This window comes from Aphelocoma coerulescens, chromosome 2, assembly GCF_041296385.1.
Source record: "Aphelocoma coerulescens isolate FSJ_1873_10779 chromosome 2, UR_Acoe_1.0, whole genome shotgun sequence".
NCBI classification, from domain to species: Eukaryota; Metazoa; Chordata; class Aves; order Passeriformes; family Corvidae; genus Aphelocoma; species Aphelocoma coerulescens.
Window position 1 is genome coordinate 77,961,544 of NC_091015.1, and position 25,027 is coordinate 77,986,570.

Below are 25,027 nucleotides of genomic sequence, written 5' to 3' on the forward strand. Positions count from 1 at the left end.
GACTTACCAGAGTTTGTACAATGGCATGATTGGTTGCGTTCATATGGGCGTTGAGTGGGAATGAGCACTCCCCATCACAGTAGTTGGCTGCATAGCCCTTTGGAGCGATTATCCAGTCCTTTTTAGGGAAACAAACAGAACGTGGTTCAATAGACAACTGCATGCAATTAAGAGCAGCTGAAAATTTTCCACTAACTTCTTCCTTGAGGGTGAAAATGTGTTTTCACTGAAACTGCTTGGGTTTTAGTTGGCCTTTTTTTTTTTTTTTTTGTGTGTGTGCCATCACTTTTCCAGGGACCCACTGATTTAATGTCTGAGCGATGGTGCACATCTATGTACAGCTCAACTATCATGAACTAAGAGGGCTTTATCCCTAAAACTCTTGCTCGGTTGCATTGTGGGGCTTGTGGTTTGGAGGCCTTTATGTTCCAACATTTCCTGCAGGCCCTCTGGTCAAACTACCTTTGAAATGTAATGTTTGATTGCACTATAGCCTGGCCCTAAATAATTTACTCTAAACAACTTTCTGGCTTCATGGTGTTGCAACTAAACCCAGTTTTCAGTTTACCTACCGCAGGCAGTGCTAATTGTGGGGCAGGGATTGTGGAGGATTTCAAACAATGGCCAAGGTTAAAATCAGGGTGATCACTAGAAAAAAAATTTAGCTAAAATCACTGCTTAACATCAGATTGTTTTCCTTATCATTAGAGGTACACAGATATAAGCCCTTGCCCGTACTGTGACTCCCATGAGTGACAGAGAATGACTGTATACTTGAATCCCATAAAGTATCAAGCTTTCTCTGGATCTTATCAAATGTCACAACTATCAATATTTATTTGCCCTTCTCTGTGACTGGTTATAGTGAGGAGGCACAAGGGACATTTTAAAGCATAATGCCAGACTCGAGTGGAATTACTGTGACACTGTTTAGATAACATTTCATAACAAAATGTCTGGTTTACCCAGAGAGAAACATCACACACCTGCCATCCCAAGTCTTGGAAGCTAACGTAAAGCTCATGCTTTCTGCACGCTGTTTTTAAGTCACTGCTGTTGTAATCTGTTAAAAGAAAAAGAGCAAAACAAGAATTTAGAAAGTAAAACAGGCAGAGCATTGCTGGAGGGCACAGCTGGCCAGATGTGTGCATGCTGTGGGCTCAGCAGTGAGAAATGACGAGTTCCCTCTGCAGCCAAAAGGAAAAGGGTGTTGAGGGACATCTAAAGCAGGGCTGAAGCTTTTAAGATGCCTGTGGGAATGGAGGAACCCAAGTAACAGGGACTCGGTTATAGTTACTTCAGCTGTCTTTAAAGTGCTTGGAAAACACCTCCAGTAAAACAACTTCTTAAAAATAAATCTGCTCCTTCAGCCCAGCATAGGCTGCATCCTCACTGGGTGCTCACACTCATCGCACTTCCTCGGCTGCCATTTCTGACTTGTGTTGACTTTGGGGAGCTGAATTTGCACACCCTCGCCGAGAGAAAGAACTACAGCTCCAGGAAGGTTAATCATCACCTTGTGCCCCTGCACCAGTCTGCAGAAGCCCTCCAACAGCTTAGGTGGGCCGGGAAGCCATGTCTGTGTTCCTCTCTGTGCCTTACCCCCAGCTTGCCCCACACATCTCATGTGACCATCTCTGCCCTTGGACCTTTACAAACCATGCTCTGAAAAACACATTTCTTGTCTCCATAAACTGTGTATCTGCAGATGACACAGCGCTGGACATGCTCTCGCCATTCACTTGCTCCTTATTGTCAATAAAACTGGGGACACAGGATGCAAAGCCCTGACCAAGACCTTCTCCCTTGCCATGGCACAATATGTGGGGATGTTTCAACCATGCAGGAGCTGCTCCTGATGATCCCACAAAGAACAGCTTTTGCCAGCGAGTGGAATTTCCCATTTATACTTGGAAAGAGGGGTGGCTCGGCATGCAAACACCTGGAACCACAGTGAGTGGAGGAGCTGAGCTGTGACAGAGGGGCCTTTCACCTCCAGGTGGCTGCACAGATCCACCCTGACTGGTGGTTGCTGATTTTGTCACACCTCAGGTGGCTTCTGGACCTCAGCAGAGCAGCCACAGAAACCACCTTTGCAGTGGGGTGACTTGGCCACCAGCTACAGCTGCTGATCCTGTGCTTTGCACTCAGTGGTAAGCATGAGAGGAAGAGATGGCAGCAAATTCAGCCAAGCAGCTTGGGAGCCCAAGTCCCCATCCGTGTTTTCCTCCCATGCCTTTCCACAGGGGCCTCCACCTCCCTCACAGCCCTCATTTGCAAGTAAAGGCACTCCTGTCAACAGGCAGATGCCACAGGCTGATGTGCCTGCCTCCTGCTGCCCTGGACCTTCCAGTTACCACCTCCCTGGTGCCCCTACCATGGCTCAAAAGGGCACCCTTCCAGTGCAGCTTTCCCCAGATGCAGCAGCTGGGATAGAAAAATATTTTTAGTGACTTTTTCCTTGGCTCTGAATAAGCCTTTCTTTTTCTCTTCCCTCCGGCACCCCCCCAAAGTTTGGGAACTACAAATGCAAATATTTATTCAAAACAAAAACTATAATACTAAAAGCACATCCAACTGACATTAAGGGCAGCACAGCAGTACAGCTGGGTACAGTTAACACTGAGGGCTGAAAAAAACCGTACACCTCAAACCCAGCTTCCCAACCACCAAAGATTAGAGAGTTGTTTTTAGAAGCAGTTGGGTTTTAAACTCTAAGGATTGCATTTCAGACTCAATAGCTTCGCTTCAATCACGGATTTAATCAGGTGAGCAGAGCTGGTTAACAGCCTGCTGCAGCATAAACATTCGCTCTTCCAGGAGCACACGGTAGCAAGAATGGAGGCGAGTCTCTCTATTCAAGCTTTCCATTTTCAAACCAGACATACCCAGTAGAAACCAGGGTGTGGTGGTTTATTTCGGATGAAGCTTTCCAGCCCCTGGCTCAGCCCAGGAGCAAATTTCTAGCATGAGACGTTTTGAAATGATTTGATCATAATGAGGGGAAAAAAATGAGAAGATACTTTTAGTGATCAAAGGCTTTCATTAAAGTACCTGAAAACACAACTTCGTTGTTCTTCAATGAACAAATACATAGTATGTTTAGAGGAAAACCATCTGTATTTGACAGCGGAGTTGATCTATTCAAAACTGAGTGGGCAAAATAATGCTACGTTCCAAATCCAGCTACAATTTACCCAAATCTGCTACAGGAAAGGGGAGAAGGCAAGGGAGGCAGAGAAAACAGGAGTGGGAAGGAAGGCTGCAAGCAATCACAAGTTTAAGAAAACACAAGGGCGGAAAAAAAGAGCTGCTTAACAAGCTACACCAAGCAGAACATGTTACAAACGTGTCCTCTCTCACACTACCCCCAAAAACTCGCCTCAGCTCACTGGTCGGAGTCACCTGATTCACACTCTGCATGGAGCCCTGGCTGCTCTCCACCCAAGGCAGATGCAGACAGCTCTACCTCCTCACTTGCACAGCTTCACCCTTTGCTTTCCTAAATGTTAACACACTAAACATCTTCTCTCCCTGGGTTTACACTCTTCCCTGTTTATCCCTCACCCCAAGATCCCCTGTCCTCTTCTCTTGTTATGTGTTTGCCTACTTTATCTACTTTTGGGAAGCTATTTTAGACTAACTTTAGGGAAGTCACAAACCTTTAAGCAACCCTTAGCAGTGGCTTTCTGAATTGGGGAAAAAGATGCAGCAATACAGATGCACATAATCATTCCCTACAGTTAGGGGCTCAGCATATGCCTTAGAGCTACGTACATTGGATGTACATCCAGTTATGGGCCTGAAAAGAAGAGGAATACACAGAGTCACGGGGTTTTGGCAGTGAGCTAAAGCTCACTGAGCTACTGAAGTTGGCTTCCACAACACATTTTCTCCAAAGCCTGGAAAGCAGCATCAGCCACCCCAGGTCAGCATGCTCAGCTGTTTTAGCCCAAACTGCCACTCAAGGACTGCCAAGAGGCAACAGGGTTTGTGCTCCTTCCCGCCAGCCTTGCAGCAGGGAGCCAGGAGGGCCGAGAGCAGGCAGCCTGCAGAGGGGAGGTGCTGCAAACAACTGCCACAGGGCTGGCCTACACTGCCACGGCACAAATTGCAAGGATTGTTCGCCAGAGGCCTTCAGCATCTTCTGGGAGTTTAGACAGCTGCTTTGGGAGCTCCTGTAGGCTCCTTGTGGGTTTAGCAAAATTGTCTCTATTTTTTCCCCTGAACATACCAATTCAGAAACACTAACTTGGCATTTACAAGGCACTGAATTTAATCATACTGCAAACAATTTTGTCTAAAACAGAGATTTAAAAAAAGCTCAAACCTCTACTTCTGCACTTAAAAATAACTCCTGAAGCAGTACAGTTAAAACAGCACAGCTAAGATGGCTTGTCTCTGTGGTGTCTTTGCACTGAATGTTGTCTGCTTTCACCAGGACCCAAAGTCTAACTTTCTGCAAGCACAGATGTTTCTCTTAAGGCTGGACACTGGCATGTGTGCTGCTGAAAAGGGTGAGAGAACAGCCTGACCCTAATGGTCTTCCTCCTACAGATACTTCTGCACCCACCTTAGATTTCCTATAACCTCTCCCACGTTAAGTGCTGGCAAAGAACATATAAATATTTACTGAGGTCGATCCATCTGAGAATACCCTTGCTGCTCCCAACATGCCAGTTTATCAAATTCCACACAGTAATTAATTGCTTCTGTGATTCAAAATAGCTTTGACAGAGGTCTCCAAGGCCAGCCCCTTCTTCTTGGTGTTTGACTTTGGTGATTTGTCTGGATAAAGCTGGTGTAAACTGATCACACAGTTAATAGCAGCTCACTTCACATGAAAGTGATCTGCCTGGGTGGGAAGAAGGGAAGATGTTGGGCTGACGTGAACCCGCATGTGAAGGCACATACAGAAATGCTGGCCACGCTGCTCCAGTCTGCATCCAAACACTGTACTGAAGGGAAAATTATAGTGAAGGGAAGATTGGCTACCAGATAACGAAGTTCATTAACAAGGCCCTTGCCATCATAACAGCACTTGGCCTTATTTGCCTTCTGTGTTTGTGCATGCTGCCCTTTGTGGTATCTGCTTCCCGTACACGCAGGGAAATCTGTCTGGTGCCTTGCATGTCTGCTGGAAGGAAAGGCCACTTGAAGGGCTTCTCCATTTTTCATGGAGCACCTCACACCCGTCCTGGGGGCCCCAGGATGGCTGAAGAGAAGGACCTGAAAGGGGACTTGTCTTGAGTTTCATTCAGAGCAGCAAGCGCAGTCCAAAGTCAGGCATTTAAATCCTCTCCATGAGGAGGGGCTGACAGGAGCGGATGTGCCTGAAGGCTGACTTGCAGTAGAGAAGGATTATCGCCACTGGATGAGGAGATAGCCCCGTGCAAAAATCGTAAATCATGGAGCTGGCTGAAGGGCAGAGGGTCACCACCTGTTATGCTGGACAGTCCCATCTCTTTGGTCAGCTGGAGGGTCAGCACGAGTCTGAGAGCATGAGTTCAACCCACTGCAAGATTGCGCTGAGCAAGGGCCTCCAGGCCCTACAAACAGCAGAGGAACACCTGCACTCTCCTCCCACCCATTGTGCTCTTCCATGTCCTGGGCCGGAGCTGGCATATGACATTCAGCCTCAACAGATGAAAATACTCCTTTTCTTCCTCTCATCCTCCTCCTGCAGAAGTATTGAGGCTCCAGGAATGCAATGACGCAGGATTCTATGTCAAAGCAGTTTATAACCATGGGACTTGCTCAGTTCTGCTTTATATAAGGCAGTGATAATTATGTGTTTATAATACAGGGAAATAAGCATTCTTGGCAAAAAAATACAGAGCATTGAGAACCTTGTGCCACAGCCACAGCCTTAGCATCTGAGCCCTTGGTACTGACTTCAGGACAACAACTGCACATCAAAGCAAGCATAGTGGGGTCCCTTTCCCACACTCAGCAGCATGTTCTCACCTAACTCCCTGCCTCCCCAGGTCCAGTACCAGCCCAGCAGCATGCTTCATGTGCTCCAAACTGATTGAAATACTTGCCACATCTCAAGAGCAAATGGGGCTTTTTGAAACATACTGCCCCAAAACAACTTACAGCATCTTTTGGGAAAGGGATTCCTTTTTGGACTGAAAAAAGAAAACCCTGTGTATTGATTAACATAGAGGAAGGAAGTAGCAATCTACAAAAAAACCCCATCAAAAACAAACAACTGCCTTGCTCTGCAAGAGAGAAACTACTCTCAAGCCCTGGTAGGCAGCAGCAATCCTAGCTTGGGGAAGAGCACAGACCAAAAATTTGACAAGATGTGAGACACAACAAGAGAAGAAGATGCCCAGTGAGGATGCACAGAAGGGAACTGCAGTATCCCAGTTCTGCACCTACTTTGGGTCCAGATGCATCAGGGCACCCTCAGAAGAGCTGGACAGCCTTCAGGACAATCCCTGGACTTGCCTTCTGCTTCATACTGGGGAGAACACTTCCTCAGCCCCACCATGCATCAGCATTTTTTTATCCTCACAGGTCAAATAAAACGGTCCTGTGATCTCTAATGCTAAATCTTTTTGGTCATTGGTGCCTCTTGGGCTGTCAAATCAACCACTTCTGAAAGAGAACAGTCTGAGAGTGTCACACTTCGAAAGGAAAACAAGATGATGTAGTCTCTCTTTTCTAAACACAGAAACCAACCAAACAGACATTTTAACTTCAAATTCCCCTCCTTTCCCCTGCCTTAAATCCACAATCTCACTATACCTTGTTGACTACTCCGCTGCCAAATTCCAGGTTTTAAATTAAAGCTGGCCCAAAATAAGCCCTCGAGACCACAGAATGCCAGCTATTTTTTCCCTTTTTGTCATTTTAGAATTTTATGACCTGATGTGTGGTGTAGTCAAGAAAACAGCAAAGTACAAATGGCCCTTTTTGCCCAACATATCTGCTCCCCCTGGGGCTTTGAGTCACATTGCCTGATTTAATAGTGTGAAAATTTTGTTTCAGCACTGTGAAGTTTGCAGAGCCAGGGAGAGAAAGCTGGAGCTTATCCTGACTCCAAGTGCCACTAGCACCGCAAAACAGCAATGCAGCAAGTAACTTTCCCAAAGCACTGTGAACGCATTAAAAAATGGCTCTTGTGAAGGGAGCACAGGAGCTGAGCCTACCTGAGTGGGAGAGCTGCCTGCACAACAGCTGGGCTTACAACACCCAGCTGAATGAGCCACCTGTGCCCGTGGCAAGCTCAACATGCAGGAAAGTAACTCGGCAAGCAGCTACAATGTCCAGCTTTAAAACTGCAGCATGGAAACACGAAGGAGAACAGGACCAAAGCAGGTCTCAGCAATCTAGACCCACAGAAGGTGCTCTCATGGCAGATTAGATGGTAAGTCCTCCAGAAATGCCACACTGGCACTGGCCAGCCTCCGTCGGGGAAGTCAGGCTGCAGAACTGAGTTGCTCCTCCTGCCCTTAAAATCTGGGAAGGGACATCTCACACCCAGCTGAGTCTGGCACTTGCAAGGCATGGCACAGGAACCCACAGCCATGCTGCAGTGTGCACCACAAAGACATGCAAAGGCCACTAAGTGGCCAACTGCTGCTGGCACACACTAGCCCAGAGGGCAAGTCCATCTCCACGATGGGCTGGAACAATTGAGCTGAGTCAATACACAGCCATGCACAAACCCTGGCCACCAGCCCTGGAAGGGCTCCCAACCTGGCTGTGCTCCCTGCAGCATGGAGCCACCTTGGGTGCAGCTTGGCTCACCCACAACCCAAGCATAGAAGAGCAGGGAACAGCCTACAGATTCCCACCAGCTAAGTGTCAGCAATGCTGGCTCATCTCCTTCTGCTGTGTTTGGACATAGACTAAAAAAAAACACAACTGCCTCTCTTCCTTGGGACATAGTAATTTCCAGCCATGGGAAAAGCAGGGATCCTATTGGAAACAAAGGGGGCAGCATAAGCAAATTAATCAAGCAAGCCTTGGAATAGGCTGAAATGTTTGAGAGAAGAGAAGGTACTCAATGAATAAAGGGCTTGTAGCACTGTGGTGCTGGAAAACAGACAAGACTTAGAAGACTCCATTTCTGCCAAAATATCATTGTTACTCTATTGCCCCACCAGCCCACAACAGCACTCACAAGCCTATTGTAGAACACCTGCAACATGCAACCTCTCCACAGCAAACAGGCAAACTTCTTTGCCTGCCTGGAAATGTACTTCACCATCTGTATGCTGATGTTCTCACAAGGTTAAAAACAATAAAGCATCTCATGCTGTCCTACCATGTTTTTTCCAAAGAAAACAGAAAGAGGACTCTGCTGGGAATGCATATGTGCAACACCATAAATCTCAGTGTATACAGAGATGGAGTCTTTTAAGTATTGCATTTCACAGGGCATAATTCTAGACAAATACTGCATAACAAGCAACCTACAAGCACAAGAGTTGTGGTTAAAATATCTCACCACCTTGAATTCAATGGATGCAACTTCACATGGGGGTCTGGACTCCATGCTGGATTCAAGAGGACTCCTGTAAGTTTCATTATGTGAGACCTCTTCCACAACTTTGCGGATGTAACCTATTCGCCCAAGGAAGAGCATCCCACCTCACAACCCCCTTCTTGCTTCTGCACTCCAAAGCAACCAGAGCCATTACAAGAAGTCATTCCAGCTTGTGTTGCCCAATTCCCCGTGTTCCATGATTACCTGTGACACTGGACACCCTCGAAACGTCCTGAGTCTGGGTGGAACGGTTTCGACTCTGCTGCCTGCGCCTGCTGGTCGCTGACCTAGTGGTGCGTAGGTGAACTTCGCTCACTTTGAAGAAGGCCACCATGAAAGGCTGCTTGTCATAAGGGCCATCTCGCCCTACCAGGCCTGCTTCTCTAGGGTTTACACTGAAACCTTCAAGACAAACAGAAAAGGGAGTGTTAGAGAAATGATGCTGTTGGATTGCTCCTTTCAACAACCTGGTATCCCCATAAGCAGTGTCTCCTCTCTTCTTGCTCAGACTCTTCTTTAAACACCAAACATTCCTTTCCTGCCACCACGACCTATGGACATTTTTATGACAGCACTCCACCCATACTGGACAAGACCTTACTGCAGCATCTGGTTCCTTGGTTTCCCTTTGGCATCTCTAGTACTGTTTTGGCTTTAAAATTATATAGATAGATATGTAAAACACTAAACTCAGATGTGTCATGAAATTCATTCTGCTTCCTGTGAAACACAAGAAGCAGACATGAGATTAGGAGACCTCTAGGGACAGCAGGGGGCAAAGACATGGTGTGCTTTTGTCAGGAGCATGGTGATGGGCTCTCAGCCCAGCTGGGGAGGTAGGGCTGGCACTAACATTTCCTCAGGGAGATGTGGACAGCCCCATTATCTTACTTGACATCACAGGTGTACCAAACTCCAGCATGAAGCAATAGAAAGAAAACAAGGTTGGAGACTGGTTCCTATAGAAGACAAATGTCACGGTCATCTTTTTGGTCACCTTCTGCTCACCTAGATCTTCTTCACTGCTTATCTTCCAACACTCAATTTCATGCTCTTTTGCAGTCTTTTCCTTTCTTCTCCACCTTTCAAAGTTTCTGTAGGCTGTGAAATGCTGTCATTGCAGCTGCCCCACACAGCGACCACATCGTTTCTCCAGCAGTGATCGCACATCAGCTTTGATGAGATCTGAGCATCAACAGCAGCCACACCACCCAGGAGGGCTGCCATAAACCCACATGGGGAGGTACATACCCATCTATCTGCCTCTTCTCTTCCTCTCATCCCTAAAACTCACCCAACATCGCATCCCAGCTCCATGCCCCCTTCTACCTCTAATACAGAAACTGAGGCCCTACCCAAACCCACCTCCACCAGCTGGTCCTGGTACTGTCTAGAGACACCTGACCTCACTCAGACATGTCCACCACGGGACAGCCAGGAAATGACAGCCCACCACCTGTGCCCTCAGACATCTTGCTCATGGTGTTGGCTACAGCTGCCTTACAAAGGCAGAGTGCTCACCCTGCCACATCCCAGCTGAGTTCTGTTAGCATCACTTCTAGAGAGCATCCAAGAGACTGAGGGGTGACTCATGTTACCTGGCCCATAACCTACCGTCCCGGGTCACCACGCTCAGCTGCAGCCCCATGTTGTGCTGGGGGTTCATCACCCACATGTTACTGGTGGCAGTGACATCAAACTCCAGCCAGCCCTCCTCCGACGCCCACACCGCCCGCGTGTCCAGCAGAAACAGGTCGGAGGCCCTGCAGAGGAGAAGGGTAATGACAAGATTGTGATGTTGGGGATTGTCTCTCCTGGCTTTTGCTGTTACAGAAACAAAATCTGAAATAGTTACAAGTTATGTTAATGTCTAAAACAAACAAAACAAAACAATGTCTTATATCTGCTTGTTTGTATCCAGAGTTTTGCCATGAGATGCACATACTTCGACATGTGAAATTCAGGATTATAAAAGTTTTCACCACTTTCTAAGATGGAGGAAAGCAATCCTAGTCCTCAGGGCGGTCCATTTCTCCACAAGCAAAGGATTACTAAGGCACTCTTCTTCCTCAGGAGTGTAATGCTAGCCCTGACATTACCTCATTCATACATTTATTAGGTTCATAGCCAGTGGAACCACCAGCATGAACAGGTATTCAATGGCTTTTGCCACAGGGGTTTCATGGTTTAAGTTCACCATACACAAACACAGGCTTACCTCAACTGACCAAAATAAAGAACCAAATAAATGGCTGGCCAAGCATCAAACAGTGAAGGAAAATGAACCACTAAAGGCCTCTAAAGACATTTTTCTGAGGCTTATCAACAAGGATTGGACGCCTTGTTCCAAGGCTGCTGGTCTTGCCCCATCTTCATGGGCTTCAGCTTCAAATGCTTCTAAGTCTGTAACTTTTTTGCAGCATCAAGTACTCACCCAAACTCCATTTAATGAAATCAGCTGCAGAAGCACCCAGAGAGATCCCACGTACATTTTCTCATTGTATTAGAGACATAACTTTCCTGTGCTAGAAGGCTACAGTTCCCACCCTTTACCTGTGGCCATCACCACAAAATGGATATCAGGTGTCAATCCCATCTTCATCTCTTTTGCCCCCTGGATTTTTTTCTAACAACGTAAAAGAAAAAACAGTGTACCTGTCTCTCCTACCCACCAAAGGTTAAGTTAATAAAAAAAATTTTGATTGAGTTACGTTTTATTTTTGGCCAACTGCTATGTCATACTGCCCAGCAGCTTGGTTTGCATGAGATCACACATGGAAAAATAAGCACTTAAGTGTACTAGAGCTCCTAGTGCAGCTATTTTTACAGCATGGAGAACCACCTCACTGGTAGCTGCACACTCTGTGGTTGACTCAGCAGCCTTTCCCACAGGAGTCTTTGCCACCATTCTTCCAGCGGGAAGAGGGCTCAGGATCAACTCTGACCTTCACCTCCAACAGCAGCAAGCAGCTAAAGCTGGCCAGCTGCTACATGTTTTGGAAACCTTAAGGCTGAGAGATTTGGGCTTTCCCAGGCAGGGTATATAAACTGAAGTGTTCCTGAAAGGCAACTGCAAACAGCAGCTGCAGCTGTGACCACTCTTTCCCTCTCCAGTTTTAAGAGAGGAATGCACTTCTAGATCATTCCCACCTCTGAATATGACTTAAACACTGGGCCTCTCCAACGCTTGAAGTCAACTATATCTGAAAAGGGGTTTTCCTAGCACCTGTTCTGACCTTCCCCCTCACACCAATTGCTTCTGATCTCTGTACTCTGTAACTCCTCTGCACAAGGAACCCTGTAAGAGCAAACCCTCCTGAACACTGAAGCACACACAGGAGCAGTCAGGTCTAAAAAAACATGAAGAGGAGGCAGAAAGTTTATATTCCCATTGCCTTGACCTTTGGGAAGGCACGTGGACATCAGAGAGCTGTAAAGCCAAAATGGTCCACATGACAACATGTAGGCCATTCCCCTGAACTCCAGGGAGGATCACCTACACCCATGTCATTCCTGAGAGATGTTTGCCTGACCTGATCTTGTAGATCTCCAGCCTCAGGAACCTTCTCATCTTTCTAGGGAATTGAATGGATTTCACTTGAACTTCCCCCCCCCCCCCCCCATTATCTAACTTAAATGTCACAACAATATCTTCTTCTTGTTACAACAATATCTTCAGTCTCTCCTTACAAGCCCTGTTTCATAGACTTAGACTCCTCTCATTGTTTTTTATTGACCCAGCTTAGATCAAGACCTCACTGATGCTGAGTAAAGTGGAAGGATAATCCTGATGCATCTCACAGACCGTGCCTCTACTCATACACCTCAGAATATGATTTTGGCTTCTTCACAAAACTCACACTGTTAACTCATGTTCACCTTGTGATCTACTATAATCCTTAGATTCATGCTGCTGAACCGCAAAGGACACAGTTGTTCCCTAGGGTGTATCTACATCAGTGATTTTTCATGTCCAAATGCAATTGTCCTTTCCATCAAATCAAATTGCACCCCACCCCACACTGAACCGCCACAATTATTAGATTACTCAAAATACAGTCTTGCCTTCCAATGGGTGTTCCCCATTTTAGTGTCCTCCACAAATATAATAAGAAAACTGCCTGACCAAAGAGAAATTCTACCAAACAAGAATGAACAACTTTATCCCAGTCTGTCACTCTCCCTTTGGAAAGATTTTGATTCCTTTGTAAAATGAAGAAAAATGGACAATCGGGCTTTCCAGTCCAGTTAACTCCCTGCAAAAGTTCTCATACAGGACTGGGTTTCAATCAGCTCTGCTATTCAGGTGACTTTTGTATTGTTCGACTGGATGAAGCCAACACCGAAAGTTCACCCCATGAGTATTTTAGGCCACAGTGGATGTGTAGGCAACACATCTGAATATCTTTTCTTACAGCCTCTTTTCAATCAACACTTGGCACCCAAGCCTCAGCAGGCTGCGCAGAATTGCATATCATTACTAGTTTCTATTCTGGCATGAAGGTTTAAAAAAAATATTCAGTCACCTATTCCCAAACACAAAATTAGGGAGAAAAGGGAAAAAAATAAAAAAAGAAAGAATTTACTCACATTAAAAAATCACCCAATTATTTAACTGTGTGTCTTTAACCACTCCTTTATTTTTTTCAGGATGGAAAACTTGTATTTCCCTCCCCCCTTAAGAAAATCACCTCAAATTTGGCCAAGCAGTTAGTACTTGAGAATTGCTGCCTACAAAAGCTCAACAGAGATTCAGAGCTTTGCAACAAAATCTTCTGGACTTTTTGTATGCAAGGAACATACCTTCCCCTCCTTTCCCACTTGGTAAACCAAATACCATGAATCACCTGAGCAGAATCTGCTCTTTCCTACAGCTGCATGGCTAGGAGATACCCCTGCTACTCCTGCAAAAAAAGCCATATGATGTCTGATCTTGAAGTGGAAGCTGGGAAATATCCCAGACTAGCCCGTGGTCAAAGGGAAATAGGAAGGAAGGTCAAAGGGAAAGAATATCTCATCTCATCCCCTGGTCAAAGGGAAAGAATATCTCATCAGATGGAGAAAGGTAGAGGGTTTTTTGCAGTCATGGGGGATACAGAGACATGCAAGGACTAGATGGAGAGACCTTGGATAAAAAGTCTGCAAAGAAAAAGGGATTACAAAGTTCGTTCCACTGCACAACAAGAAAGAGGCCATATAGCCATATCCAAAAGATAAATAGTTTAGGAAGCAGTCAGACACCATGCTGAAGAGCACTGCACATAAGCAGATGCAAGCAGTCAAAGCAAAATCTAAGAGTGGACAAGAAGGTGAGAAACAGATCATATACTGAGCAAGTCACACAAAACAGTAGTGAATTTCTAGTCATTAAGTGACAACATTGATCCTGTGCAGCGAGGCAGGCAGTGGCCTGATGAGAGGAAGCAGCAACCATGTATGTGGTCACATTTATGGAAGGGTGTCTGAAAGCTTCAGCCTTTGAGAACAACAGAGGCAAGATGGAACCTGAGGGAAACAGGAAAAACTAGAAAAAGAAAGGCTGGAAGAACTGTCTGAGCCAGCATCATTGAGGAGAGGAAGGAGTATCTGCTCTCAGCATAGGCTGAAGAAAGAGTCAGTCCAAAGGTTTCATGCCCAAGCAACCCCAGATGTCAGGGACATCACATGACCTCTGGCACCTCCACAGGACTTTAAAATTCAGTGTACAGAAGATAAATTTCATCACCACAACAGGCAACTTCTTAACATACTCTAAACCTGCCTCTGGGTTTTTACACAGCCACTGCCACCTCATTGTCACTAAGGCGCCCAACAGTCTCATCTTTATTTTCAGTGTGCTTGACTATCTGGATGAGTTCAGTTACTGATTTCCATAGGAAGACTGCTGCAGGCATAATATGTATTAACTTTATATTATTAAAGGCAAGCAAGTGAATGGAAGAAACTGAGGTGATGAGCTGAAACAACTTTCCTGATACAAGAGAGGATATTAAATAGGAAGATGCAAATTAGAGACTCCCAACTTGAAACAGGAGGTCTTTGTTCTGCATCAAGGCCCTGAAGTATGGCTCAAGTCTCAAGAAATAAATAGGAGTGTTTCCATGGCCTTCAGAAGACTTTGGAGAAGGACAGAGAAGCAAAGGTCAACAGAACAATCACAAGTGGCTGCAATAAACAGAAAGGAGTACACAGTTTACTGGAGGAAATATGGCCTGTGTAATTCAGAAGGCAGGATTTAGCTCCAGTGTCCTCAGAGAGCAGACTTGTCAGATATAAATATCAAATATAGTTACTATTCTTAATGCCAGCATCCCAACCATGTACTCAGGGCATTTATAGGAGAAACAGCTTGCATTTAACTTCAGTGCTTTTCCTCCTCTAAGATAAATATTTTGTTAATTGAAACCTCTGCGTAAACCTTTCAACAAAACGTCTCTGGGTGTTAATTCTCTTTAATTGAACACTAATTAACTTAGAATTCATTAAAATTAGTAACCAGGTCAAGTGGTTTCTCCTAGTTACTATACTTAGTGAAATATTCACATGAAAATAATTTCTCTGTTCTGGATACACATTACAACATGGAACTTTGCTACAGGAAAAACACCAAAGCTATAAAAAGCTAAATTTAAAGAAGCATCTGTTGAACTAGTTTTTTTTACTTTCCTACCCTCCCTGGCCTTCTTTGCCTGAGCAGGCAGAAGTTTTACCAGGGAGACAGTGAGAACAAACAGAAATCTCACCTTCAAAATGACCAAGTTAAAGGTCTCGTATTTTAATTACATGTCTTGGAACAACATTTTTGGCCCAACTTCAAAGCTTGCAATTACCCAGGTGTTTAAAGGATTGTTACGCATCAACAGTCATTTACCAAAGCATTAATTACTATAAGTCTCTAAAACTTTCCTCGGCTCAACCTTTTTGTTTACTTTTCTTCAAAGACAAGTTGACATAATAGTCTAGACTGCCTAGCAGCAGTTTCTCAAAAGGGAATTTTGCACAGAAGTGTGTGGAATCTACATTTTAATTAACACACTTTCTAAATACTCTTCTGCATACCTCAGAGTCTTTAGTTTGCACTGACATCAACTTTCTGTAAAAATTGTCCTGCGTATTGCAATCTAGCATGATTATTTATTTCAGCTGGTGGGGGGGTCCGTGGCTCTGACCCAGGAAGAGGTGACTGGTCCGGAGAGATGGTCCCGGAAGGGATCGCCTTCCCGAGGCCCAGTGTCTTCCTCTCAGCTGCTGGCAAAGGAGGGCCCTTGCAGAGGCTATCAGCTCTTTAGTGATTATCAGCTCGTGATTCCAGCTCAGCTCTGCAGGGCATCCTCCAGGCCAAACCAGACCAGAGAGAGACGAGAAGGCCCGTGTGGCTGGTTCCGCACAGAGGTAGCTTTATTGTTGGTTCCCTCCGGCGAAGGGGAAAATCCAGGGACGAGCTCTCTCCCCCTCCGGCGAAGGGGCTTTCTTTTATAGGGATACAGGGGATCAGCAGGGGACCAATGGGTTACAGAGGGTCTGGGACAGACCAATGGGTTACAGAGGGTCTGGGACGGACCAATGGGTTACAGAAAGATCTGCATAGTGTCTCTCAAAGGATTGTGGGTCCACTTTTCTCGCCATGACCCAAGAAGCGGCTGCCCCTTTCAGGGAGTCCTGCTGGGCGATTGCAAAATCTCTTGTCTCAGCAGAGATCCCTCCAGGGCAAGGGCTGGGCATATCCCACAATTATTTGCTCTTATTCACTTTCAATGGGCAAATAACTTTTACCCACAACTGACTCGATCTTACAGAGTTGGATGGAGCTCCATATAGATAAAACTTTGAAACTGCAGCCTTTTCAGACCTGTAGATCCCCCATCTTGCAGTAGATGTAAGCACTACTTTGAATTTAAAAGTGTTTATTACTTACAGAATGGACTTTACGTGGAGCTCCCACGGCACTTGGAGGTACTGCCAAGAGATGCAATACAAAACCTTAACAACATTAATATCTAAATGACCAGTACTCCAAAGATTTAACAGCAGCAAAGAAAATTCAATCTATTGGTGCTCCCCTGTATAGAGAGCCTCAGGCAGGGGAATGCCAGCACCTGGAGTGAGCTGCCATGGAAGACAAAGGCAGTCTCTATTGCTCCATGAGAAGTAAGCTTCAGTTTAACTGTCCTGAAGAAGCAATGCCATCTGTAGGACAGAGGACCAGGAGAGATGTACACAGCCTGTAAGAGTTTCTTAGAAACAAGAAAGGAGATATGAAGAAATGTCAACCTACAAATGAAGTTGCTTCCAAGGTGGAATAGAAGATCAGTAGCTGGGCACTGATTTGCAAGGACTGACAGCCAGCAGAGGGAAAAAAGCACGGAATGGAGATGTTGGGACACTCTGGAGGAGGTCTGCAATTCAGCATAGGGAGGGGAAAGCCATCCTGGATGCATCCAGACATGGAAAAACCCAAGAAGGAATAGATAAGCTCAGCCTTGCACCTCCACTGTTCCATGTGATAAGAGCTCCCCTGTGCTGCAAAGGCTGTCCTGTAACACTGTGTGCATCGCCCCTGGCAGCAAAGTCTCCAGGGGTAGAGGGTTAAGTCTTCCAGACTCACTACAGAGCAGCAGGGGGAAACTCATGTTTCAGAGCTGCCTCTGGCAAAGAGTGAAAAATCAGAGCCTAGAGCAAGAGGACACCAAGAATATGGGAAACTCAACCTACGGGTCCATGATAATCTCCAGTAAAGTCAACACAGATATTTGAGTGCAAAGGTGTCACACCCCATTCAGCTTAAGGTCTTGAGATCTGAGAAATGAATATTTTGCCAACTGGAACAGTTAAAAAAAAGAAAAAAATCATCTCAAGTTACAGGGATAAGACATGTATTTATCTTTTTTTCTTTTTAATACAATTCTATAAGAAAAAGGGGTGTTTTAGCTGTAGTGATAGCTATAGTACTACACTTCACAGTTTAAATGCCATTTGAGGCATGAAGATGGGGGAGAGGACAAAGGGGTAGTATTTATCTTTGTCCATTAAGTAAAGAAATAAAGCACTGCTATGGCACTCTTTAGTTTAGATAGAAAATGCCAGCTGGTTAAGGAACCAGTAAGTTTTATCCAGAATAACTCTGACTTTCAAACTGCTCTAAACCAACCAGCCTAAAACACAACAAATCACATACCCACAGTGGGAGCTGAACTGAGATGCGGACAGACGCCTCTCTATAGCATCATGGAAACAGCTCTATCATATACAAATATATGCACACTATATACAAATCTGACCCCAACTTGAAACAGATTGATGCTAGCTTTGTCATTTGTATTACACAACCCATTCCAAAACCCAGTCGAGGAGGGTTATTTATTTTCTAAGCTATAAACACTGCCGTTGAATCAATTTGCCCTTTAGATTAGAAGCTCGGATCACATTTGTATAAATATCCTGTTGCAAAGAGGAAGACTTTATTACCACTATAACTGGCAGCTAAAACCAACAAGCGCCTTAACCCTTAAGGAATTGTGTTCACTAGAACAGGAACATGGTCCCCAGGCAGTTGCTCTGCAGGGCACATTTATGTCCACACGTGTCTTTTCATGTAGGAGGAATCTTCCTGACCGTCATGTCCCCATATTTCATTCTGGGTGCAAATGAAACTGTTTAATAAACTGACCATTAATGTACCGTATCTTCCTTTGATCACTAGCACAGGCCACTGTGTTTTTCATAGATCAGTTGTTTGGACAGTGTGGGAGTGTTTTGAGGTCTGCATTAGCAGGATATTTACACTTGAAAACATACTGATGATCCAAACCAAGGACTAACATCTTTGATCAACCATAAACTGCCTTCCCTAGTCCTGACCTGACACCTCTCTGGGTGAGGGCATGGAAGTTTCGAGAAAGAAACTGTTTAAATAATGATCTGTTTTCAGGGACAAACTCATTTCTTCCCTTCCCTTGTAAAGGTCTTGTTTACATGGCATTCCACTCTCAAGAGGCACCAAAAATCACAGAGGGCTTTGCTGGTGCTTCCACAAAATCAGTGCTGCACTTTAGACTCAAGCCCAGGTGCCGGATTTAGCTGTGCATTGGTACCACACAAGGGAGGAGAGTAGAGACTGTGCAGGTCCTGCCTGCTGAAATTAAAACAGTCCATCAGATACAGCCAAGGTGGGACAAGCACCTGGAAGCTGACACCACTTGCCTTCCTAAACTGGTGGTTTGGCAAATGTCCCTGTTTTCTGCATATTCCAAATGGGAAAAAAAAAAAAAAGGAGAAAAAGATTCCACCCTAGTGTTCAAACAGCCCAGTCTTTTAAAACTCTGGGGGGTTCAGAAGCTGAAGAGCAGCAACATCTGGCAGATGTATTGCCCATTCCCTCTCCCAGCATCAGCCCCTACAGCCACCAGCCTGTTTCAAAACCCAGTCATCCCCCTCAAAGCAAACCAGATGTCACCTCAGTCTGCCTGGTGAAGCCTCTTCTCCACACAGTCAGAAATGCATACCACTGATGGCTGGCCACAAGCTTGACCCATCCTTCCTGAGGATTTCATTAATCTCCTCACAGCATCCCACTGACAGCTCCAGCAGTTTGTGTTATGACAAAACGTGGCCGTTAACCGCGGTTTGGTTAAAAAACAAAAGCTTCATTTCTAGGCACTGTTTTTCTTACCTTTCGAGAGGGTGGAAGGAATGGGGAGATGAAAATATTACTGACACAAGTGAGTCAGTATTGAAAATGTTTTCTTTTTTAAGAGAGAATGTACATAGACTACACTGTCCTCAATGTGAGTTTCACTGCCTGGAGCCCCCACAAATATACTTTTCATATTTCTGATGGGACAAGGTCAAATTTCTGCCCAGAGGTTTTAAGCTATTTCAATCAGCATTGATCTCTGATCATTCATGCTCTCTTTCCACACGTCTGCCTAGGAGACAGCTTCAAATGGGCCCATATAGTCCCTGATTTTAGCCTTGTCTGCAGTGGCAAAAATCAGTTTGATAATTCAGTAACTGGCAGCAATTTTAGCCTCAGGCTTGGTTCCATTTTTAGCCATCAGGGAGCAGCCAGCAATGCCTCGCGAATCCGTGCAGCAGCGCACATCTGGGCTGGAGTCACACGCTCACGCTGTTACTGTCCAGATGAGCTTTCTTTTCCCTTTGCTCAAGTAATACTGAATTAAGCCACTTCATTACACTTAATTGGAGCCAAGGGATACTTCCAGGCTCTGAGCTTTGGTGGAGATTTTTATTTACTGAAGATTTCTCTTATCTCCTGCCCTGCCAAACTTGTTTCTTTGACAGAAGCAGGCAGGATCCTTTTTATTTATATTTTCCCCCCCAGAGGTGCATGCTGCCTTTCCCTTGTAGACTCCTGGTTTACATCTCTACATACCAGCTGCCCTCTTAAGAATTATTTGCACCCAAAAGTATTTTAGTAGCTACTAATAATTGCCTCAGACAACTGTTAACCTCATAAAAGCCAAGATTAACATGGTGTCTTTGAACTTTTTCTGAAGACTGCAAATGTTAACTGAGCAGGTACCTGCTGCAGCCTTTAGAGACGAATTTTCCTGACCAGCAGGAATATTTGTCAGCAGAAAGAGATGAGAAAATGTGTGACTTGTCTCTCTCACCTGCTAGTTCACCAGCTAGACTTCAAGATCTGTATAGACTCCTCCCCATGCAATAAAATGTCATAAAATGTCAGGAAATGTCAGGCTGTTATTCAAAACCATTAGTCTAAAGGAAGTGTGACACAACTTTTTTTAGAAATTTTTGTTTTTTTAAGTCAAAGGCAGATGTTATTTTCTGGCTCATATGATGTCTTCTAAAATTCAAGAGAAGCCTTAAAAATATTTAGCAAGTTCCTTCAAAACCCAGTGATTTCTTTTCCTTATAATTTAACCTTCCAGTGTTCTGAACTGGAAAAGAGAACATTGTATTCCAAATTAATCCACTGAGACAAAAGGGGAGAAAAAAACATTTTGGACTTTTTTTTCCCCCAGCAAAAGCAAGTAAGTGAACGGATGATCAAAACCCATAACCTCTCAAATAATACAGTTTCTTGGGGTGGACCAGAATAATCTGAGACATTTTTCCCCTCCATGCAGAGGTATTAGCGAACAGCTAAATACAACTTTTTAGTATTTGTTTTCAAGATTGCTTACAGGCCAAAGTCCACCCAGGTCACCAGTGAGGGTGAATGTTTGAACCTATGGCAGCTGTAGCCAGTGGAGTCAGACCTCAACTGAATATAACACTGAATATGTAATATGCAACTTCCACTGTCTTATTTTAACTCTTTTAATGTCTACATATTTTTAATAAAAAGGGAACAATTCATGTATATATGCACTTGTATAAACAGATACACACAGAAAATACAAGCCTATCCATGTATTTATAGAGAAGCACAAATTTTCAAATATGATTTTATATTTTACACATACAGAAAAGAATCCTTTATGCTGAAAGGAAAAAAGAATGGAAAAGGGCATGTCCTTTCTACAGCTGCAAGAATCTGTGAGCTACATCTTGCCCACCTCTATGAGGATGATGTGACAAGTCCCACAGACTCATCTGAAGCACAAGATGCTTTAGCCAAACGCCTCCCTCCTTCCCACCAGTAAAAGTAAATAAATAAAGCAGAAAAAGAAACAAAAAGGGAGCCTTGAGGGACTGGATGAGTCAGAGGTTAGTAATGAACTACAGACACTCATCCCTGGGTCAGTGGTTCACGCCTAGCCCCTGTCAGGAGGGACAGTGAATTGCTGGCAGTCTGGGCCTGGAGGAAGCCGCATTACAGCTCCCAGTCCCAGCGGCGGGATCCCCTCAGCATGGCCGCCAGCAACGGCAGAAGGAATGTGGCAGAAGGGAACTGAAAGACCCAAAATACTTGCCAGCTCTTGGACAGAGACCACTCTGGTGATCCCTACCCAGGTGCTGCTGCCTCTGCTCTGTCCGTAGGGAAGTCTCAAGCACCCAGGGAAGCCCAGGACAGGCAGAATGCCAAATGACGTCGCAGCTTTGCAGTGCAACCCCATTTTGGCATGCTTCTGGTATGGTGTGTGAAACTGAGATACAAGGTCCCAGCATCATTGTTGCACACAGCCACTTTCAGAACAGAGAGTTTGTAAATTCGTTAGGAATATCTGTTAGGGTATACTAAGGGCACTATCCTGTACTTTATCCTGTATTTCATTCTCTTTCCCACATTGCCTTACTTGCTTGCTCAGTTTACTCCAACAAAATGTTATATCCACATAAAAGTTGACAGTTCTCCTACTCTGTGCCCTGCCTCGGTGACTGTCACAGAACAGTGTATCAGCTGCTTCCATAGACACTTGGCAGAGATTTTCTTCCAGCTCCAGAGGTGGGATCTCTACTTGTGGAATCTAAAGCAAACCAACACTTGCCATTTTTCCTGCAATGTGGCTCTGAATGAACAACATATCTAACACCTACGAAATCTGCATGTCTGGATTTTCATCAGCTCTTCAAGTGGGCATTGATGTAACATCCTAACCAGCAAGCACATCACCGCAGGAGGCACTCCAGGAATCTGCAAGTTGAAGCACAAAGGGAGCACTGATCTTCCAAAACCCACACCTTCTTCCCCATCACCTATTTACCCAAGTATTTCTCTTTTCCCCAGAGCCCACACTCCCCACAGAACAACCACAAGCTATTTGATGTTGCCCCAAGAACTGCCAATTATCAAAGGCCAATCCTTCCAAATGGTACCAGTGGAAAGGCTGGAGAAAGAAGAAGCAGAAAGAAAAACACTCATGAAGCCTTCACAGAGAAAACAAATGGAGCTTTTTTTAAACACTGCTGGTTTTGATTTCTTTTTTTTTAATGCCTGCAGCAGAGGAATAGCTACAGTCCTGACAAGTTTCAGTAGAAGTAATGAAACACTTTTGTACCACAGCATTACTCTGACATTTAATTGACCATGTATTTCCATCTTTTAGCCTTACATGATTCCTCCATCTGAAACATTACTCTTTTAAAATTAATCACTCCATTAATACTTGTTTGGATTTTTGCGTCACAGTTTCTACCCTGCTTCTATCACTTTTCCTCTCTCATTGCCATTGAAAGATCAGAAGTGATTTTGTACCTGTGATCAGCATGCTGAATTTTCTTCTGCTTTATTTACTTTAATGTAAGTCCAGCTGGGAGCAGATAAAGTCTGAACTAATTACCAGTATTTTTCAAACAGGCTGGCAGTATTAAGTTGAAAGGGGATATGTGAATTTCAGTACACAAGAGCAACGCCAGCAGTGGTTTAAAAACCTACTGCTTCTCAGCAGATTCTTTCTCTATTTAAAGACAAAGCTTGCAGCTGAGTCACATCCTCATTTTCACTCTACCATGCCCATTTCCCATAAGGAAAGGACCATGCAATAACATAACCCTGTTAACGTGAACAAACCTGATATTTATTTTCAGTCTTACCAACATTAATGCACAAGCTCAGCCTTCTCCAGGACAGCAGCTGGTGGCACAGAGCAAGCCCCCTCTTGCATACCTGTTCTGATGTTCCTGCAGCACTTGGTAGATGCTGATAAGGAAGGTTTGGTTTTTAAAGCTTCCCATAACGCAGTCCTTGTAGATCCGAAATTCAGCGGCTGTGACGGCCTCGCCCTCAGGAATCTGAGACAAATTAAATTTGAATTCCTTGTGGTGCCGCTGGTGAGGCGTGAACTCCTTGTCATACTCAACTGCAGATGGAAAAAGGAAAGAAAAGGAAAAAAAGGAACCATAACTAAAATTTAACAACAAAAGGTTTCTACATGCTGCCACCTGTTCCTTCAAAAAAACCCAAGAATCTTGTTTTTTTCTCCAAAGATAGCCCTGGCAAGTGCCAGGAAAACTTATGCAATTCAAGCTTTTCAAATACAGTACTAAGTGAAGATGAATGTTCCTCTTCTCTAGCCAGTTCCTTTGGGTTTCCTATTTTTCAGAGAAAAGCCAGTTTTGACAGGTGAAATGTGACCATGCATTTTGCTCCAGTGTAAGAGTCTGAAGCTTGTGACCACTCCCAACATTTTCCACCTGTGACTCTCCATGTTCTTTACAACATTTCCATAAGTCTCACAGCCTTCTTCCAAGAGAAGAGACAAGTAATTCCGTTTTGCTTTAGCACACACTGGCACAGGCAGAACCAAGTGACAGCACCAGGTCAAGCAAATCCCTAAGTGCCCTAAAATGTGCTGTTTTCTGGCTCCTGGGTTTGTGCAGTAGCCATTCGACCACCTTGTGAGCGAATATAATTAATATCACATTTATTTTGAGTGTTAAAGTCAACCAGAGCTCCCCCTCCTTTGCAGAAGCTTATTTGAAAATGAGAGAGCTGAGGAGTGACCCCTTTTGGTTTCTGGTCTTAGACCTCCTTGGGTACATTCTCAGGTGAAGGGTTTAAGACAGACACTAAACAGAATTCCTCCTTTAGTTCTCAGAACGTGCATTTTCTGTTTGAGGCTCCCTTTGCAAACTCTGCTTCTAGTCCCACTCTTGGATTACTTGGTTACATCTCAGTTTAGTCTGACTTTGATTAATTGTTTGTTATTTTTGCTAATTTTCTGCTAGAAATTGCTTTAAAAATTAACATATTACATAAACATACAAAATTACATCTTTACAAGCCTGAGGGGACAAAAAGTGAAAACAAAAAGCCATTCCCACCAGAGGAACTAAAGGAGTGTATGTCAGTGATGAGTAAGTCACCATTACACTATCATTGGGGACATGATTACATTCATAGGCAGCAAGGGAAGAACAGATCCCTTTTCATATTTGTCTTTGTGGTCGCTTTTTGTTGTTCAGCCCCATTTAATACATCAGACTGAAAAGGCGTCCATGAGCCTACCCTCACAACATCCCCATGAGGTAAGCAGCAATGCCTGTTCTACAGCTGGGATACTGAGTCACCAGGAGAGTGACTTGTCCAAGGACAGGCGGCGAAGGCTTGTGGCAGTGCCAGGAATGACAGCCAACGTGCTTGAGGTTCGGCACTTTACCCACAGGTTACCTCCCTGAAGAACAGACATCTCCCAGCTGCTGGAACTGACCCCTCTACCTTGCCCAACTGCCTGTTCCTCCTCATTCTGCAGTCAGAGTTTTGTCTGTCCTCTCCCCTTCTTTTGGCAGCCCTTTCATGTGAGCTGCCTCATCTGGCTGGGTCCACGTCCTGGCTCCCTGTGAGACAGTTAGTCACATCCTTCTCTTTGAAGCTCGCCTGGAAATCTTTTCACCTCTGCATGACTGCTGCCGAGCATTCTGTGGAACACCACACTGAGGGATGCTGCATTACAGGCTGCCACAAGGCAAACAGGCAAATTCTCAAACTGCTGTCAGAGTCAGACACCGCTGCCAATTTTGTCAGTCTTTCACTGCTGTCTGAGCAGCTCAGATGTCAAACAACTGACAAATGAGGGTGATTGGGCTCTATAACTTCCAGAAATGAGGTTGTGATGCCCAGCATCTCCATCAAAGATTGCACCAAGGCGAATGATGGTA

The 25,027-nt window shown here is 44.7% G+C and overlaps 1 protein-coding gene across 1 annotated transcript in view; it reads right to left on the bottom strand.

The window, feature by feature from the left end:
- Positions 1-25,027, bottom strand: part of BMP6 (bone morphogenetic protein 6) — an 88,058-nt gene that overhangs the window by 1,490 nt on the left and 61,541 nt on the right. Inside the window, exons 2-6 of the mRNA XM_069008147.1 lie at positions 23,037-23,229; positions 10,118-10,266; positions 8,708-8,905; positions 987-1,063; positions 8-118 (exon numbers count right to left, since the gene is read on the bottom strand). Coding sequence (XP_068864248.1) covers positions 8-118; positions 987-1,063; positions 8,708-8,905; positions 10,118-10,266; positions 23,037-23,229 — 728 coding nt within the window. The remainder of the gene's footprint in view (positions 1-7; positions 119-986; positions 1,064-8,707; positions 8,906-10,117; positions 10,267-23,036; positions 23,230-25,027) is intronic.